Source organism: Ascaphus truei, chromosome 21, assembly GCF_040206685.1.
Source record: "Ascaphus truei isolate aAscTru1 chromosome 21, aAscTru1.hap1, whole genome shotgun sequence".
In the NCBI taxonomy this organism is placed as follows: Eukaryota; Metazoa; Chordata; class Amphibia; order Anura; family Ascaphidae; genus Ascaphus; species Ascaphus truei.
The window spans coordinates 28,551,274-28,571,336 of record NC_134503.1 but is presented as its reverse complement, the minus strand read 5'-3'; the positions used below and the strand labels follow the sequence as shown (position 1 = coordinate 28,571,336).

The following is a 20,063-nucleotide window of genomic DNA, read 5'->3' as shown; positions in this document are numbered from 1 at the left end:
AAGGAAAACACAATAAGTTCCAGCGTAATAAAATGTATTAAAGGAACCAAAATATAAAATAGGATCATGCAGATCCAGTCATCCACACATCCAAAGGGGACACGTCCACGGGGGGTCGGATCCTGAAGAACCAGAACCCCGCAATCTCACAGTCCAAGATGGAATCAGGAAAGCGGTCCAGGCAGCGAGTTATTAAAAGCTGTTGGTGCAGTTTGGAGTTGGCGTCCTCATGGAGGTAGGGCGATGTCAGCTTCCCGGCGTCACAGCGTCACGTAGCTGCGTGATGACCTCACCTCAACGCGTTTCGCGTCAGAAGACGCTTCATCAGGGGTGTTGGTCTAATGGATCCTAAGGCCGGTCTTAAATACCGAAGAGGTACAGCTCAACCCCCTTATAACGCTGTGCTTGGGATCCAAAGAATCACATCGCGTTATAAGCAGATCGCGTTAGAAACAATGTACAATTGTATGCACTGTACAATAAAGTATTTAAGATACCAATAATCGTGTTGTAAAGTATTAATAAATACGAAAATTGGGAGCCGCGCTGGCATCGCGTTATAAGCGGATTCGCGTTGTAACGGATCGTGTTATTACGGGGGTTGAGCTGTAGTAACCTCCCGCCAATCAGGATCGCAACCGGGTAATATTAAAAGCCATCCAATCAGTGCATTGATTGATATACCAGAACACAAGCAGGTTTATAATACCAAATCAGTGCATAATGCAACTGCACACAAATAAAATAACACATAAAAGTAATCTAGCGACAGCTACACACTGAACATAAAAATGAAAGATGAGGATGATGTAACATGCAATGAACACATTATGGGAACATCTTACAACTAGAGACAACAGATGTCAGTACCGATAAAATGATGATGTAAATAAATAGTGCCAAAGAGAAACAGCACTTATGTATCTGAATTACCTTACTTTCTTTTCAGGAAGCGAGGATATAGAACTACAATTAAACAAAAAAAAACGTGCAATCAGAAGAATGTATATATCTTATACTATATTAGTGAAAGCACTGTATGCCTGCCTGCCTGGATGTCCGGTGTCCCTAGGGGAAATCTCATTGGTCCCTTGGGCCGCCCCCGCACACCTCTCATTGGCCTGAGGCGGAGTGACGGGCCAAAGGACACACAGGGACACACACACACACACACACAGGGACACAAACACACACACACACACACAGTAGGGGGGGGGGTGTACATTAGCAGCATGTATAACCCGGGGGGTGGGGCTCACATACCCACCGGTCCCGGAGCCTCCGCCTCTTCCTCCCCGAACATCAGCCTCCACACCCGCGCGCACCTCCTCCTCTCCCCGTGTTTCCCTGTTTACCGCGCTTTCAGCACCCCTCCCCCCCGGCGCCGCTACAGTCAGCGGGGGAGCGAGTGCCCGGGACACAGCGGGGGAGCAGCCACAACAAGCTGCCTCCCGCCTCAGATCCACGTGGGAGCTTCCGGGCGGGTGAGTGAGCGGCCTTCACCCACCCCTCACCCCCCTTCACCCACCCCTCACCCCCCTTCACCTCCCCTCCACCCCCTCCCCCCCCGGCGCCGCTACAGTCAGCGGGGGAGCGAGCGCCCGGGACACAGCGGGGGAGCGGCCACAACAAGCTGCCTCCCGCCTCAGATCCACGTGGGAGCTGCCGGACGGCTGAGGGAGCTGCCGGACGGGTGAGGGAGCTGCCGGACGGGTGAGTGGGCGGCCGGACGGGTGAGTGAGCGGCCGGACGGGTCAGGGAGCGGCCTTCACCTCTCCTCACCCCCCTTCACCTCCCCTCACCCACCCCTCACCTCCCTCCACCACCCTTCACCTCCCCTCCACCCCCCCTTCACCTCCCCTTCACCTCCCCTCCACCCCCTCTTCACCCCCCCTTCACCTACCCTTCACCCCCCCTCCACCCCCCCTTCACCTCCCTTCACCTCCCCTCCACCCCCCCTTCACCCCCCCTTCACCTCCCCTCCACCCCCCCTTCACCTCCCCTCCACCCCCCCTTCACCTCCCCTCCACCCCCCACCCCCTTCACCTCCCCTCCACCTCCCCCCCTTCGCACCACCTCCCCCCCCTTCCCACCACCTCCCCCCTTCCCACCACCTCCCCCCCACCTCCCCCCTTCCCACCACCTCCCCCCCCTTCCCACCACCTCCCCCCCTTCCCAACGGTGAAACTAAATAAAAGGCATATCCTATTTGAGAAAGGGGGCCAGTTCTAGGAATTTATTCACACCCCGGGTGCTTTACTGCCTAGTGTATATACATCCAGAATTGTTCCTTCTGGAGGAGTTGTGCCTCTCTGTCCCCTCTCCTAGGGTCTCTTGGAACAACTTCTATGCCTCTATATTGCAGTCCATCAGGTTCGCCTTCATGATGGGTCAAAAAATGCTGCGGCAAGCTATGTACCTTTTTCCTTTTCAAGGTTACGCTGGGCATTTGTAATCCCATTAACATGTCCACCTATCCTAGTTTTAAGTGATCGAATTGTTTTACCGACATGCCGCAAATTACACGGGCAGTCAATAATGTAAACCACATACAGTATGTTGTTAAACAGTTAATAAATTGTGAACAACAAAAATATAGATGGCACTCAAACTGGCGTATGGAATAGTAGGTGCAATGTGGAACAGGGAGGACCCCAATTCCATCCTACTACAATACAGAAAAATGAATGTTCCCAGCACACAAAAGACGGTAAGGGGATAGGTGAGCACAAAATCTTTTAATGAAAAACACAAAGTGAGTGTGAAACCACAACGTACAATAAAGGGGAAGGGAGAGGAAAGGGATGGGGTGAGGCAAACATAAAAGTACAAAGGAAAGGGGGGCAGCGCTGCCCCCCTTTCCTCTCCCTTCCCCTTTATTGTACGTTGTGGTTTCACACTCACTTTGTGTTTTTCATTAAAAGATTTTGTGCTCACCTATCCCCTTACCGTCTTTTGTGTGCTGGGAACATTCATTTATTTTGTAGTTAATAAATTGTGTAATTTTGTGTATGTTGCCAGTTTTCATATCACTAATAAATTGTGTAATTTTGTGTACAGTATGTTGCCAGTTTTCATATCACTAATAAATTGTGTCATTTTGTGTATGTTGTCAGTTTTCATATCACATATACTTTTATCCCGTGTCATGTGTTGACACATAACACATTTTCCACATATATCATTTCCTACTGGTTATTGTAGAAAATTCCCAGGTATTTATTTATTTGTTTATAAAATGTGTTACCTGGAAGTAATACATTGAGGTACCTCTCGTTTTCAGGTATGTCCTGGACACAGAGTTATGATGACAAATACATGGTTACATGTATTCGAGGATGCATGTAATGTATGTTTTTTCAATACAGTGGGAACCCGGATATTTTTTATGTTTCTGGCCTTCCTAAATGCTATCTTTGGTTTCATTGTAATCTTATCCTGTAAAATAGGGTCAATTTGAAGGATACCCCAATGTCCCTGCAGGAATGTAAGAGACGTGTTCAGAGGTATGCAATGGAGACCGTTTAAAGTGAAACTTAAATTAGGCTTTATTGCGCCTGTCCCTTTAACACAGTAAAATTCTTCAAACGAAGCAAAAGAAAACCTACTCCACTTTGGAGAATATCTACACATGTAGTCCAGCCCTCTCTAACTGGGTGGTTAGCTAAGCTAATTACCAGCCCCATATATATACATTTATACAGATATACAACAGTCTTATCAGTTTCTTGTAGCTGTAGGGGAAGGCCTTTCTGCTCTCCTGGGTCAGCACCCTTGAGTGCTAAGGCAATGTCTGTCCAGGTATACAGGTCTGCTCCCCTTTGTCTTGCTGTCAGCCTGCTGTCTCTTTGTAGCTCAAGACATCTGTCCTTCCTTGGTTTCACCCCCAATGAGACTCAGGAATCCTCCTCCTGTGTCTCAGAGCAGGCTTTTTCTGACAGAGTTCTGATTAGGCATGTGGGGTTGGTTTATTGCAGGTGTGCAATTAACCAGCACACTGCTGGATTAGAAGCACATTTCTTAACAGGGGTAAGTCCCTGTTACAAGGATCTTTCTGATTTTCCTCTCGTTTGCAAAACCCTGTAATGAATAGTGGCGTATCCCCAACCTCATTCAATATTACAGATGTTCTCTGTTTATTGGGGATTAAAAGTTGTTCTCTAGGGTGATTTCTCCTTTTTCTTAAATGGATTTGTTAACTAGTAGTTAACCAGCCCGCCTGATGAAACGTCATCTGACGCGAAACGCGTTGAGGTGAGGCCATCACGCAGCTACGTGACGCCGGACACCTGGAAGCTGACATCGCCCTACCAGCACGAGGACGCCAACTCCAAACTGCACCACCCGCTTTTAATAACTCGCTGGCTGGACCGCTTTCCTGACTCAATCTTGGACTGTGAGATTGCGGGGTCCTGATTCTTCAGGATCCGACCCCCGTGGATGTGTCCCCTTTGGGTGTGTGGATGACTGGATCTGCATGATCCTATTTTATATTTTGTTTCCTTTTATAAATGTTATTATGCAGGGACTTATTGTGTTTTCCTTTTTGCGCTCTTTTTTGTTTCATATGTCCAGGTGTTCCAAATATCCCTGCCTCAGCACAGGCGATGCAGTGAATGACTGAGCCACCTGTGCTGAAGCAGGGATATCCAGAACACTTGACATGTTGGTGGCCCTTGATGACTGGAGTTGCCCGTCCCTGCTGTATAATCAAAGATGAGCTTTGAGTTTCGGAAACAGCACATCTCAGGCTACAGAAAACATGGTATAACAGTGCAAGAAGGGGGTGTTATTATCGCGTCGCAGTGACCTTGATGGGTAGGACAGGCCTGTCTCCTGCCTGTGTTTGCTGATCAGACTAGCGTACGTAAGGTGTTCAAACATGCAAAAACGACCTCACAATTGTCTGCTCGCCTTAAAGCATCAGACCGCGCTGATCGCGGCTTTATTACTTCTTTCCTTTTCCTACATTGTTTCATTTATTCATTTATTTATTTTTTAATCTGATGCTTTGTTCAGGAGATATAAACGTTCGAATAATTAAATGTCTGAGAAGGTAAAATGAAGCTTTCCCCAGAGCCCAGCGCAGGGTGCAGGTTACCACGGTAACCTCAGCAACTAGAGATTAAGACAAATATTGTTGTTTAGCACTAGAATTTTTTATTTTTTTTGGTTTAAAAATAAAACCCTGAAATAGCAACCAAGATAACAGTATCACAGCCCTGTGTGGCTTAAATCAGGGGTTTCCAACTACAGTTCTCAAGGGCCACCAACAGGTTTTCAAGATATCCCTGCTTCAGCACAGGTTGCTCAATTAGTCCCTGCTTCAGCACAGGTGGGACTCAGTCAATGCTTCAGCACAGGGACTCAATCAGTGGCTCAATCTTCGACTGAGCCACTGATTGAGCCACCTGTGCTGAAGCAGGGATATCCTGAAAACCTGAACTGTTGGTGGCCCTTGAGGACTGGAGTTGGCCGCCCCTGACATAGAGGCTTCTAGGGGGATTAGCGCTTTAAAGCAGATCTTCCCAACTGCAGTCTTCAAGGACCACCAACAGTGCAGGTTTTACATACACACCCTGCTTCAGCACAGGTGGTTCAGTCAAAATGATTGATCCACCTGTGCTGAAGCTAGAATATCCTGAAAACCTGACCTGTTGAGGGGGGGGGGGTTAAGGACTGGGCTAAAGGATCCCAGCTGATTTGCAGCCGACGGTTTTGCTTCCGCATGCGAAGAGTTTAAGAATAAAATAAAGACGAGAAGCGCTCCCGGCGGTTGTGATTCTGGTTCATTCCTCGCTCTGGGTTTCAAACCTTCAGCGTGTTGCCAGCGCTTCCTCTGCAGCGCTCTGCGCTTCAGCCAAGTTTCCAAGGCTTCAGCGTGTTGCCAGCGCTTCCTGTGCAGCGCTCTGCGCTTCAGCCAAGTTTCCAAGGCTTCAGCGTGTTGCCAGCGCTTCCTGTGCAGCGCACTACGCTTCAGCCAAGTTTCCAAGGCTTCAGCGTGCGAGTTCCACATTCAGGGACTTTCCAAAATCCATGCACAGTGCCAAGAGCCCAGGCTCAAAAGGTCCTGGTATCGTCCGTGGGCGGGACACTCCCAGAAAGGGGAAGTGGGTGACACTTGTTTGAGGGAGGCTGCCGTCCCACACACGTGTGTCCTTATTTATTGCTGGGCCGGGGTGCAGGAAACATGCTCGGAGAGAGGACCTTGTGTTTGTGTGACGGTCGGTGACAGCGACATGGAATTTAGCATTGCTATGCTGCAGGAAGAGGAACAGGTTACAAAGCAGGGTCTGCGGGCTAGCTCGGTGCAGGACAGCACCCTGAGGAAGCTGCAGTGTGCTGTAACCTGCTGCCTGCTGGGCTTGTGCACCCTGGCGGTGCCCACGGGTTATCTGATGGTGGGCAGTTTCATTATACACAGGGGAGACAAAGCAGCCGTGCAGGTAAGCAAACGCCCCGGCACATCAGCTGCCCGACGTGGACGCAGGTGTGAGATATAAATACACAGAGCAGTCACGCCCACACACCGCTCGCTGGGAAGGACGCTGCCTGGGGACCACTGGGACTGCGGATAAGTCCCTCTGTCACAGTACAGCGCGGTGCAGGCCGTCGGTGCTAAAGAAGACACCAATATTTGTTATTAGGATAGCACACCCGGGTGTTCATTCGTGCAAGTACCACAGTATAGAGCTGGGGTAGCCAACACCGGTCCTCAAGGGCCACCAGCAGGTCAGGTATTAGGGCTATCCCTGCTTCAGCACATGTGGCTCAATCAGTGGCCCAGTTGTTGACTGGACAACTTAAGTCCTCAAAGGTCACCAACAGGTCAGGTTTTAAGGACATCCCTGCGTCAGCACAGGTGGCTCAATCCTCTGATTGAACCACCTTTGCTGAAGCAGGGATATCCTTAAAACTTGACCTGTTGGCGGCCCTTGAGGACTGGAGTCGGCCACCCCCTGCAGTATAGAGGATACTAATATCCCGGCTGCAATGCCGGTGACTGCTCCTCTGGCTTTGCAGCCGAGACACGGACTCCTACCAGGAACCACGGGTTTGTGACGTGTCTGCCAGGGATATGCTGTGTCTGCCAGGGACATGCCGTGTCTGCCAGGGATATGCCGTGTCTGCCAGGGATATGCCGTGTCTGCCAGGGATATGCCATGTCTCCCGGGGATATGCCGTGTCTGCCAGGGATATGCCGTGTCTGCCAGGGATATGCCGTGTCTGCCAGGGATATGCCGTGTCTGCCAGGGATATGCCGTGTCTGCCAGGGATATGCCGTGTCTGCCAGGGATATGCCGTGTCTGCCAGGGATATGCCGTGTCTGCCAGGGAGATTACGTGTCTGCCAGGGATGTGCCGTGTCTGCCGGGGATATGCCATGTCTCCCGGGGATATGCCGTGTCTGCCGGGGATATGCCGTGTCTGCCAGGGATATGCCGTGTCTGCCAGGGATATGCCGTGTCTGCCAGGGATATGCCGTGTCTGCCAGGGATATGCCGTGTCTGCCAGGGATATGCCGTGTCTGCCAGGGATATGCCGTGTCTGCCAGGGAGATTACGTGTCTGCCAGGGATATGCCGTGTCTGCCAGGGATATGCCGTGTCTGCCAGGGATATGCCGTGTCTGCCAGGGATATGCCGTGTCTGCCAGGGATATGCCGTGTCTGCCAGGGATATGCCGTGTCTGCCAGGGATATGCCGTGTCTGCCAGGGAGATTACGTGTCTGCCAGGGATATGCCGTGTCTGCCAGGGATATGCCGTGTCTGCCAGGGATATGCCGTGTCTGCCAGGGATATGCCGTGTCTGCCAGGGATATGCCGTGTCTGCCAGGGATATGCCGTGTCTGCCAGGGATATGCCGTGTCTGCCAGGTATATGCCGTGTCTGCCAGGGATATAACGTGTCTGCCAGGGATATGCCGTGTCTGCCAGGGATATGCCGTGTCTGCCAGGGATATTACGTGTCTGCCAGGGATATGCCGTGTCTGCCAGGGATATGCCGTGTCTGCCAGGGATATGCCGTGTCTGCCAGGGATATGCCGTGTCTGCCAGGGATATGCCGTGTCTGCCAGGGATATGCCGTGTCTGCCAGGGATATGCCGTGTCTGCCAGGGATATAACGTGTCTGCCAGGGATATGCCATCACTGACTTCTACAAACTGCACTTAAATGGTAAAATGCATTGTGTGGGGCATAGCAATGACAAGCAAGTTATATAAAGTGACCACACCATCAACAGAATGTCATAGATAGATGGACAGATGGACAGAATGAGGTTACAACACGCAGGTGTCCCACATCGGTCTGTACTGACAGCAGGAAGGTGTAATGTTCAATATGAACATGCAAAGCAGGTCCTTCTCCCCAGGTGACGTCGGCAAAGAAATGCTGACAGACGTAAATCTGCTCTTGAGGTGTGAGAACTCCACAGTGTGTGTTTCTTGTGTGGCTGGTGTCGGAGATGGCTGATGGATACTTCTATATTAGCAATAATCAAAGGGACTCTGTAACAATGACACTGAATTTGAATCAGGGGAACCTGGTTCAATTCCCGGTGTCTGCTCCTTGTGACCTTGGGCAAGTCACGTTATCTCCCTGTGCCTCAGGCACCAAAAACATAGATTGTAAGCTCATCTGGTCAGGGACTGTGTCTGTAACAATCCTATGTGCCTCGTATTGTGCTGTAATGTCATTGTGAGGTGTTTGAGTCCCATTGGGAGAAACGCGCTGTATGAACTAAAGTTACTGGTATTATTAATCAATTGCTAATCTGGAAGCTGACAAATCCAGCACTAGGGGTTCGTGTAAGGATAGATCGGCTTGCGTGCACCCAATAAGTGTTGGTCCAATAAAAGATATCAGACCCCGTCCTCCCGCTCCCTCCGGTGTTACTACATGGAAGGAAGGACCAGTGTCCCACCCTTCTCTTCTCACAAGCAGGGAAACCGTGGGACGGGAACACAAACTGTTAGAAAGACATACTGTATATGAAATCAATGAAACATATACACTATTTATCTCTCCGTGATTCTCATCATATTAATCATTTCAACAATATCATCATTTCAACAGGTCACAGAAGTTCATTCTGATTATTTCTATGAGACACTAATTGGCTGTTGCTTTTATTTTGTCTCCTGTCCGATGGAACCAAAATATATGACCATCTTGTGCTTGCTGCTCTGATCTATCTTTATCTCTGTTTTACACCCCACTCCTCCTGCTGAACATTACAGGCAGCAAAGGGGCCCTTCAGAAATATTAGTGTACTAGAGTGTAAGCTCTTCTGCAAATACAATGGCAAACACTACAAAAGTGGCAGTATATATATATATATATATATATGTACATCTGTAAGATATTAATTCCGTATTCAGTCAACGCTCTCCTATCCACAGTGATTATTACACTAGGATTGAAGGACGACATTAAACCTTCAAATCTTTCAAAACAAAGTGCAAACCTGTTGGCATTGTGGGGATCTCATTCACACCCTGCAGGCTGGTATCCACACACACAACCTGACAACGTTCAGCTCTGAGTGGGAGAATACCCCTGCCAGGGGCAAACTTTTATTTACAAGCTATTGTACCGGAGAAGGGTAACTTGAGATATGCACCTTGTTGTATGGCCAGGGAGGGATTTATTTAACATCCGCACTTCACTGCGTGTAGTGTGGTGTATTGGACACATTAACAATTATTATTCATTTTATTATTTAGATAAATAGAGTGATGTATCTCAGCCTAGATCAGGGCGGCCAACTTCATTCCTCAAGGGCCACCAACAGCTCAGGTTTTTAGGATATCCCTGCTTCAGCACAGGTGGCTCAATCAATCAGTGGAAGACTGAGTCACCTGTGCTGAAGCAGGGACTGATTGAGCCACCTGTGCTGAAACTGGGATATCCTGAAAACCTGACCTGTTGGGGGTCTTTAGGACTGGAGTTTAGCGCCTCTGCGTTCTACGATTGCAGAATGACTGCAGCTGTGCCGCCTTTCAGAGATTTTGACCATTCTGTTTTTTTTCTGCAGAGTTCGAGTGAAAGTGTACTGAATACTTCGGCTTATAAAGCTTCAGGTTCAGGTATGTTACACGTCTGTCTTCTCTTAATATCTTTCCAAGAGTCCGTTTTACTGGCGTACTCATTGACTTGCAGTATATACACTTCCCCTAACTCTCCATTAGAGAGCATGTGGAGAGGTACCTGTCACACACCTGAGATGCCTGGGAACTATGATCATTCCAATCATTTGAAAATACTTTGCATATCGCAATTAGCATAATTCCCAGGTATCTCAGGTGTTCTCCGTTTTAACTCTCCATGAGTTGTATAAGGCTAAGGCCCCGCTCCCTCCGTCAGCGCTCCCGCACTGCAGACAGGCGGGGCGCTGACAGACACAGACCGCGATATGCGGTCTGTAGGGAGCGGGAGCCGGAGCGGGAGGTGAGCGGGAGGTGAGCAGGAGGTGAGCGGGAGGGGGGGCGTGGCTTGAGCGGAGGGACCCGCTACTCTCCCCCCTCCCTCCCTGGGCTCGGGCTGGAGCTGCTGATGTAAGTAATCACAAGCAACACACACACTCATACACACACGCAGGCACTCTCTCTCACACACACGCGCACGCGCACACACACACACACACACAGACAGAGGCAGGCACTCACGCACTCAGACACACACATACACACACACACACACACAGACAGGCACTCACGCTGCTGTCCCTCCACACTCCTCCCCGCTCCCCTCCTCCCCTCCTCATTGGTTCACAGCCACACCACGTGACGCGTCGCCGCTTGGGATTACAATTTTCTTGCATCCCCTGGTGGCTGACGCGTCACAGTGCGTAGTGAGCAGTGCAGCCAGGGGGGACCGGGACCGGCTCGGGAGGATTCCCCTGCTGGTGGGGAACGCTCGTGCAGCCGCCCGGGTCCCAGCCCTAAAGGAGAGTTTGGGGAGGCATATGAAATCCCCTACCTCCCCCCCACCCCCTTCTATATACCCTACGTATTTGCACATGGCTGCACAAAAGAATGCTTCAATCATTTCATTCTGTTTATTGTATTGCAGGTATGGATTTAAAGCCCAGAGCTCACCTGACAGGTAGTGAATAGTCCTTATTTAATCCTTCATTTTCTATTTCGCATAAAGCGAACAATCTCAAAGAACGATCAAGTCTTTAGGACATGGATCCAGGTGTAAAAAAAACCCCACGGCATTACTAAAATTAACCTATTTTATATAGACTACTAAAAAGGTATGCAGGGCTGTGCATGTCCTGTCTGCAGGGCTGCGCATGTCCTGTCTGCAGGGCTGCGCATGTCCTGTCTGCAGGGCTGCGCATGTCCTGTCTGCAGGGCTGCGCATGTCCTGTCTGCAGGGCTGCGCATGTCCTGCCTGCATGGCTGCGCATGTCCTGCCTGCATGGCTGCGCATGTCCTGTCTGCATGGCTGCGCATGCCCTGTATGCAGGGCTGTGCATGTCCTGTCTGCATGGCTGTGCAAGTCCTGTCTGCATGTCCTGTCTGCAGGGCTGCGCATGGCCTGTCTGCATGGCTGCGCATGTCCTGTCTGCATGGCTGCGCATGTCCTGTCTGCATGGCTGCACATGTCCTGTCTGCATGGATGCGCATGTCCTGTCTGCATGGCTGTGCATGTCCTGTATGCATGTCCTGTCTGCATGGCTGTGCATGTCCTGTCTGCATGGCTGTGCTTGCCCTGTATGCAGGGCTGTGCATGTCCTGTATGCAGATGTGCATGTCCTGTTTGCATGTTCTGCATATAGGGCTGTCCATGTTCGGTCTGCAGGGCTGTGCATGTTTTCTATGCATGTCCTTTGTGCAGGGCTGTGCATGTTTTCTATGCATGTCCTTTGTGCAGAGCTGTGCATGTTTTGTATGCATGTCCTTTGTGCAGGGCTGTGCATGTTTTCTATGCATGTTCTTTGTGCAGGGCTGTGCATGTTTTGTATGCATGTGCTTTGTGCAGAGCTGTGCATGTTTTGTATGCACAAAGACACATCTTGAACGTGCTTCTCTCACTTCAAGACCAGTATCATCCCCAGCATCCCCAGCATCCCCAGCATCCCCAGCATGCCACTTCCCACAGAGGACAGGAATACATTGAATAGATCTGACAGTTCCGCTGAATTACAGTTGTAATGTAAATCTGTGTTCCATCCAGCTCTAAGGGGAATATAAGTGGTGACAATGAATCATTGGGACACGTGCTATTCCCCTAAGGTTTTGCCAGAAGGAGCACAGAAGCAGATCTCAGGATACCTGTCTGCTAGTTATACTAAGGTTGGCCAATTTCCGAGCATCCTCCAGTAGCAATAAAAAAAAACTAAGCTACAGGATGGGGCAGATTTCTACTTGGAAGCAAGATGGCAGCCTCCCCCGGAGTTTGAGTGGTTATTGCAGGACATATTAATGTGCAATGTATGCAACTCAGCCAAGTTATGATAACTTAAGTAAATATTTGTTTTCTTATCAGGTAAAGGTCAAGATTATTCAAGTGACAAATCCAACACTCTACAATGGGAGGACCAACATGGGCAAGCGTTCACCCAAAATGGAATGAACTATATCAACCGGTCACTGCAAATTCCCAAAACGGGGTCTTATTTTGTCTATTCCCAAGTGACCTTCCATTTGGCCGACCTGCGGTGCAATGAAAGTGGACAGGAGAAGGTGGGCAAAAAAGTAGACTTCGTGTTTCAGACCATCACAAAGGTCAATTCCAACTATCCAGCATCGGAGGATCTCCTGAAAGGAACCAAGTCACTTTGTGAAAAGGAGAATTTGGGGAACCGGCCCATCTACTTGGGAGCTCTGCTACTCATGAAGAGAGGAGACCGACTGATGGTGAAAGTAAGCGATATCAAACTGGTTGATGTCACTATGGAGCACAAGACTTTCTTTGGAGCTTTCTTGGTATAACCAATGACCACATTGGTTAGAAGCCGTGAACTGGCACCAACCATGTAAATATTGTACAGATTTTAGCCTATTTTGGATACGCTATAATTGTACATACAGTGTTTCTAAAGGGAATTGTGTATTACTTTATATGAGTCACTTACTAAAAACGTCCACATCACATTACTCCTTAGTGAGTCCTTATCTCTCTGAAGTTTGGTTTCTCTACTCAATCGACAGGCCAACTCCTGCTCCGTATCTAGGGAAAGCTGCCAAGCTGCCCTTCATGCTGCAATGTCTCCCAGAAATAAACCTGATTTGAGCACAAAGTTGAACGTGCCTTTGTGAGCAGAATCCCAAATAGCTGCCGCACGTCAGTTTTACAATCTGATGTTATTGGCGCAAGACTTTATAAGGAAGGATGTGAGTTTGATCCTTGTTACTCAACAGCCATCAATTGCCCAATATTTGCCGAGCCATCGCTCGCTGTAGATAACTGCTAAGTAGTCTGGTGATGTCATGTGAACTTTGGTATCAGATCTTGCAGCTGCAGGTATTCTGAAGATAGCATTGTCTGCCGTGTCGTGTGTTGCGCCCTAATGCAGGGGTGCGCAAACTTTTCCATGTGCCCACCCCTGCCTGCTCTCCTCTGCGTCTCGTGCCTCCCCTCCCCCCGCTCGGCCATGGGAACGTGACGTCACGTGACACCGCGGCGTCAATTGACACCGGGTTAATATGGCGACGCGTTGCTGGAAGGGAAGTGTGTTACAGAGGCCTCGCGCAGTCCCCCAGCATTTAATTTAAATGCCAGGGGGGAGAGCGTGGGACCCCTAGAACTGCCGCACCCCTCCCCCCCCAGAAAATCCAGCGCCCCCCAGTTTGCGCACCCCTGCCTTAATGTAACTAGTGTGCTTCACTGAATTCCGTAGGGCAGGGGGGACTCAACTCCATTCAAGACCCCCCAACAGGTCAGGTTTTGAAGATATCCCAGCTTCAGCACGGGTGGCTCAGTCAAAGACTGACCCACTGATTGAGCTACCTGTGTGGAAGCTGAGACTGATGAGCTACCTGTGCTGAAGCAGAGATATCCTCAAAACCTGACCTGTTGGGAAGTCTTGAGGACTGGAGTTGAGAACGCGTCCCGTAGGACAATTAGAAGCAGACATTATTGAAAAGATATTGTGGCCAATGGCACAGGTTAATCTAATGGTTATTTGGGGGGACATACCCAATACAGATACACAGCTGTTTTCCAGACGCGGAGCCTTAAATAGGTGAGGTAAGCACAGACATTCATAACTCCAGCATTGAAAAGGTCAGTCTGACCAAAAACAAGCTGCAAGGATGCCAGAGAAATAATGATTACACATATATACTAAGTAAATCAAACAAGTAAATCAAACAAAGTAGATAAGAGCTCTGGTGTTGTAGAGCATTAGTAGGCAATAAGGCGGCCCCCTGAATTCTGGCCGTCCCTGCATCCCCCACTCCCCAGTGATGTAGCTGGACTGGATCGCAGCTTCTCCCCGCTCTCTCAGCTACTTAATGATACGGTGCTGTACTGCCCCGCTCCTCTGCTGTACTGCCCCGCTCCTCTGCTCCACCGCCCCGCTCCTCTGCCCCGCTCCTCTGCTGTACTGCCCCGCTCCTCTGCTGTACTGCCCCGCTCCTCTGCTCCACCGCCCCGCTCCTCTGCTGCACCGCCCCACTCCTCTGCCCCACTCCTCTTCTGCACTGCCCCGCTGCTCTCTGATGAAGGTGCTAGGCACCGAAACGTTGGATGTTTTGGATGTTATATGACTGTGCCCAGTCATTAAAATGATTCTCTTGCACTAACTTTTGTTGCATCTCTTATCGGTGTGCACGGCTCCCTCACACGTGACACACAGAACGTGACACACAGAACGTGACACACAGAACGTGACACACAGAACGTGACACACAGAATGTGCCAGTGTGCAGGTCTCTGTCCCACCTCCCACACACCATGTTATGTTCTCTTCTGTGAAGAGCTACAAAATGTTTGCATTTGTGTTTGGAAATTTCTAGATACTCTGTAACTAATGAACTATGTAGCATTGTACACTTTAACCCATGAATGTCTATTAAAGTCGGCTTCCGTTTATGTGAGGCTGCCGGCTGCAAACGGAGCTGCTTCCCCGGAATCGGGTGAAATGGACTTTTATACCGCACCTCCGGGGCAGATAAAGTCGGGCCACATCTGTAATTCTGAGCCAAAGGTATTACCGGGTTTGCCAGATTATAAAGCAACATTTTTTTCCCAATAAAGTTACATTGAAAAGTACATACTCCCCTTATTATAGGGTCCCGCCCACTTTGCCAGCCAATCAGCAGTCGGATGTATGAGGTAGGAGGGTTAAACGGAGGAAGCTCCGCCTTGGGGGCCTGCAGCAGCCATGTTGCTTGTGGCACGAAGCTCAAACCGAGAGAGACGGACACAGAGAGAGAGAAAGTGCCAGAGAGAGACAGACAGACAGAAATAGAGAGAGAGCCACAGAGACAGAGAGGGAGCCACAGAGACAGAGAGAGAGAGAGAGAGACACACACACACACACAAAGAGACAGAGAGATAGACACAGACAGAGAGAAACACAAAGAGTGAGAGAGAGTGTATGTGTGTGCATGCGTGCATGCGTGTGTACTGCGTGACACTTGTTTTAGAGTGGACTGTATACCAGGGTCACAATATGTTCGCGTTTTCTGTCCTTGAACTCCGACCGCGCATGCGCAAGCGGCTTTTGGTGTCCTCTTTTTTGAATATGGACTAATAGTAACCGACTGTATATAGTATTTTGTTCATATAGTCCAAACATATTAAGACACCTTTGGATTGTGCAATCTTTACTGCCATATCTGCAGCCCATGCGTTGCCTGAAAACGGGTTATTATCATCGCTCGGGGTGACACAATGTCACAAGGTTGCTCAACCTGATATCTTTGGATCGCAGAATATTTACAAAGTCGCACATTGTAAGAAGTGCACACACCGAGGTCACAGACACAAACACGCCCGAACGTACATAAACAATGCGTGAGTAATCTGGAATAAACACTGTCGCAGTAAAACAGAAAGTGGCGTGACTTGTTGTGTTTAAGGACGTGTGTACATAGCACAACTTCACTTCCATCAGTCAAACCGTTGGGAAATGTTTGCACGACAAAACCGGTTTGTCAGTGTAAATAGTTAAGGTAGTATTATTGCTGGTTAATTGTTGTTACACTTAAACTGTTTCTGTATTTTATTTCGTGCTGCCGTTGCTTGCCTGTAAGTTTTATATTAAAACGTTTGGAAATCTAGAATACATATTGTAACTTTCATTAAAAAAAAAAATACATTATATATAAAAGCAGGAAAAGTGAAATCGTATATGGTTTTCCTTTAATAAATCAGTTCTGTAGTATTAGATCACTTTTTTATTATTATTATTCAACGCGTAATGCCATTTGTAATGAGTTTTAATACACTGAGCATCCGTTGATATCTGTAGCAGGTTTTAGCACACCTCCCCAGCAGTGCAAGATCTTTGCAACACTTTCCTGTTTCTGATCATTTGTTGCCGATGTTTACAGCAGTTTGAGCTGCAAACTGTAACAATAGCTAATGTTACCTTAGTAATATCAGGATACATTGTAGCTGTTGAGTTACGCTGACTGAAGCAGCCAGTATGTTAGACATACAATCAGGATTTTGACAGATATACAACAGGGAGATAAATTAATGAATGATACATTGTCACATGCTTTACATATACAAAAAAATAAAAAGGGGGTGTAGTATTGCGACTTTAATGCTTGTATCTGTATGTTTTGTTTCTATCAATCAATTATATATACAGACTTTGTGATGAACTCAATAAAACTGGCATATAAATATTTTGATAAATTTGGGTTTTGAGAAAAAAATGACTTATGATTTATTTTTTTCTACCTCAGATACGCACGGTCCCAGGAGCACGAAGTCCAGGTATCAAATAACACACCGTTTATGTCTTACAAACGTTTCTGGCACCCAACCTTCTATCTGCTTATCCCTGCCCGGCCAGCACCCACCCAGCACCCTGCACCCACACAGCACCCTGCGCCCACACAGCACCCTGTGCCCACAAAGCACCCTGCACCTACCCAGAAGCCACCCAGCACCCTGTACCCACCCAGCACAGGCCTGAGAGACTGAGCACTGCCATGTACTGTCACGGCCCCTTTTATTCTTCAACATTTCCGGTTTGTTTGGGTATTTTTTTTCGAATGCCACGCACTTCACCGCATTCATGCCGAGACAGCGCCAATAGTACTGTAGTTATCAGTGAAAGTTTGTATACAGCACGCCGCCCATAAAGTTGCACGCATGCTGCCCATAATGTTACAGTAGCTTGCTTGTGTACCTCTAATACAGACCTCACATAACTGTGAGACTGTAATGTTGAAAACAGTTGAAAACAATTAAATAAGCACAGCGCTAATACTGTACAATGCACGCGGCCGCGGCTTTAAATGCCGGAACATGCCGCATGAAACACTGCATCTGCCCGCGGTTTTAAACATCGCGCTGAAACGGCCGCAGGAGGCTAAAGGCGGCAACCACTGTATATCGTCAATGTGACGTGACCTCCTTTGTAACTGGGTAAGGAGGTTACATAAGTATTTCTGTTTCTCTGTAATTATTCCAATAAATAGTTGCAATGTCATTGCACAGACATAATTTATTTAGTGCACAATATAAAACATATCCTACATTCACTTTAAACAACTAAATACATTACACTGTTTATTACATAACCTAAATTATACAGCTCAACCCCCTTATAACGCCATGCTTGGGGTCCAAAGAATCACATCGCGTTATAAGCGGATCGCATTAGAAATAATGTACAATTGTATGCATTGTACAATGAACTATTTAAGGATTCCAATAATCGTGTTGTAAAGTATTCATAAATACGAAAATAAACGTTATAAGCGGATTCGCGTTGTAATGGATCGCGCTATAACGGGGTTGAGCTGTATCTTATCAAATGCACCTCTAGATGTGTTTCTGAATTGTATATTATTGTTAATACTGTATATATCTGACATATAACTATTATTTCAGTGGAAAGTGATAAGTACTAAACCAAAATACTATATTAGGGTACCACGTCATACCTCCCTCTGTCACTATAGCCTATTGACGGAAATAACCTTAGGATAACCATGGTCTGGTTGGGAGTAACGGTACATTTAGAAGTGACCTATTTATCGTCACGTAATTACCCTGCGCTAAACTTAGCGGATCAGCGAGGTTAGGTGAGGGGTCTGCGGGTCATTAGTATCTTATTTGCAGATACGTTACCCGAACGTCCGTAGAAACGTATTGATGTTATTTGAGGGGTTAACTCGAGGTTATCGTGGCGTTATTCTCTTTAGTGCATAGGCGTTAGGATTACGGTCACGTAAAATGTTGTTATTGTTACGTTAAGCAGCGCTTTGGGTCACGGAATAAAGTGGCTCACAGGATAAAGTAGCTCCCAGAGTAAAGTGGCTCACAGAGTAAAGTGGCTCACAGAGTAAAGTGGCTCACAGAGTAAAGTGGCTCACAGAGTAAAGTGGCTCACAGAGTAAAGTGGCTCAGAGTAAAGTGGCTCAGAGTAAAGTGGCTCACAGAGTAAAGTGGCTCACAGAGTAAAGTGGCTCACAGAGTAAAGTGGCTCAGAGTAAAGTGGCTCACAGAGTAAAGTGGCTCAGAGTAAAGCGGCTCAGAGTAAAGCGGCTCAGAGTAAAGCGGGTCAGAGTAAAGTGGTCAGAGTAAAGTGGCTCAGAGTAAAGTGGCTCAGAGTAAAGTGGCTCAGAGTAAAGCAGCTCAGAGTAAAGCGGCTCACAGAGTAAAGCGGCTCACAGAGTAAAGTGGTCAGAGTAAAGTGGTCAGAGTAAAGCGGCTCACAGAGTAAATTGGTCAGAGTAAAGTGGTCAGAGTAAAGCGGCTCAGAGTAAAGCGGCTCAGAGTAAAGCGGCTCAGAGTAAAGTGGTCAGAGTAAAGCAGCTCAGAGTAAAGTAGGTCAGAGTAAAGTGGCTCACAGAGTAAAGTTGCTCACAGAGTAAAGTTGCTCACAGAGTAAAGTTGCTCACAGAGTAAAGTGGCTCACAGAGTAAAGTGGCTCACAGAGTAAAGTGGTCAGAGTAAAGTGGCTCACATAGTAAAGTGGTCAGAGTAAAGTGGCTCACAGAGTAAAGTGGCTCACAGAGTAAAGTGGCTCACAGAGTAAAGTGGCTCAGAGTAAAGTGGCTCAGAGTAAAGTGGCTCACAGAGTAAAGTGGCTCACAGAGTAAGGTGGTCAGAGTAAAGTGGTCAGAGGAAAGCAGCTCACAGAGTAAAGTGGTCAGAGTAAAGTGGCTCACAGAGTAAAGTGGCTCAGAGTAAAGTGGCTCACAGAGTAAAGTGGTCAGAGTAAAGTGGCTCACAGAGTAAAGTGGTCAGAGTAAAGTGGCTCACAGAGTAAAGTGGCTCACAGAGTAAAGTGGCTCACAGAGTAATGTGGTCAGAGTAAAGTGGCTCACAGAGTAAAGTGGCTCACAGAGTAAAGTGGCTCACAGAGTAAAGTGGCTCAGGGTAAAGTGGCTCACAGAGTAAAGTGTCTCACAGAGTAAAGTGGCTCACAGAGTAAAGTGGCTCAGGGTAAAGTGGTCAGAGTAAAGTGGCTCACAGAGTAAAGTGGCTCACAGAGTAAAGTGGCTCAGCGAGTAAAGACTTTACTGACTCTCTAAACAATGACACTGAGTGTGAAGCAGGGGACCTACTGTAGATAAATTCCTGGTGTCGGCTCCTTGTGACCTTGGGTAAGTCACTTTATCTCCCTGTGCCTCAGGCACCAAGATCATAGAGTGTAAGCTCTCCTGGGCAGGGACTGTGTGTGTAACATTCCTATGTGCTGCGTACCACTTAGGACCGCCAACAGATTTCCTGGGGCCCAGAATCCCCCCCCCTCTCCCCATGTCAGCACTGTGCCCCCTCCCCCACATGTCGCCGGTTTGCGAGTCCTCCCCTTTCACATTTGTATTTTTCTCCCCCCCCCTTTGTCTCTCACTCGTCCCCCCCCAATTCCTCACTCCCTCTCCTCCCTTTTTCTCTTACATCCGCTGTCCCTCT

General features: G+C 48.2%; 2 protein-coding genes across 3 annotated transcripts in view; both read left to right on the top strand.

The window, feature by feature from the left end:
* Positions 1 to 5,965: 5,965 nt before the first annotated feature.
* On the top strand, positions 5,966 to 17,465 carry TNFSF15 (TNF superfamily member 15). 2 transcript variants are annotated; one of them, XM_075579426.1, is made up of 4 exons: positions 5,972 to 6,446; positions 10,036 to 10,087; positions 11,073 to 11,105; positions 12,498 to 17,465. In XM_075579426.1, the coding sequence occupies exons 1-4, from the start codon at positions 6,240 to 6,242 to the stop codon at positions 12,941 to 12,943; spliced, it is 738 nt and encodes a 245-aa protein (XP_075435541.1). In that variant the 5' UTR covers positions 5,972 to 6,239; the 3' UTR covers positions 12,944 to 17,465. The 2 variants fall into 2 exon arrangements, with proteins under 2 accessions (XP_075435542.1, XP_075435541.1); XM_075579427.1 differs by lacking the exon at positions 11,073 to 11,105 and having other exon boundaries at positions 5,966 to 6,446.
* A 668-nt stretch (positions 17,466 to 18,133) lies between these two features.
* Positions 18,134 to 20,063, top strand: part of ATP6V1G1 (ATPase H+ transporting V1 subunit G1) — a 17,536-nt gene continuing 15,606 nt past the window's right edge. The window contains exon 1 of the mRNA XM_075579491.1: positions 18,134 to 18,185. Within this exon, the coding sequence (XP_075435606.1) occupies positions 18,134 to 18,185 (52 nt within the window). The remainder of the gene's footprint in view (positions 18,186 to 20,063) is intronic.

Excerpts from the sequence above, each read along its gene's own strand:
- TNFSF15 (XM_075579426.1), top strand. The coding sequence starts at position 6,240 with ATGGAATTTAGCATTGCTATGCTGCAGGAAGAGGAACAGGTTACAAAG. Across the intron at positions 10,088-11,072 it reads TTATAAAGCTTCAGGTTCAG|GTATGGATTTAAAGCCCAGA; the intron begins GTATGTTACACG and ends ATTGTATTGCAG. Across the intron at positions 11,106-12,497 it reads GCCCAGAGCTCACCTGACAG|GTAAAGGTCAAGATTATTCA; the intron begins GTAGTGAATAGT and ends TTTTCTTATCAG.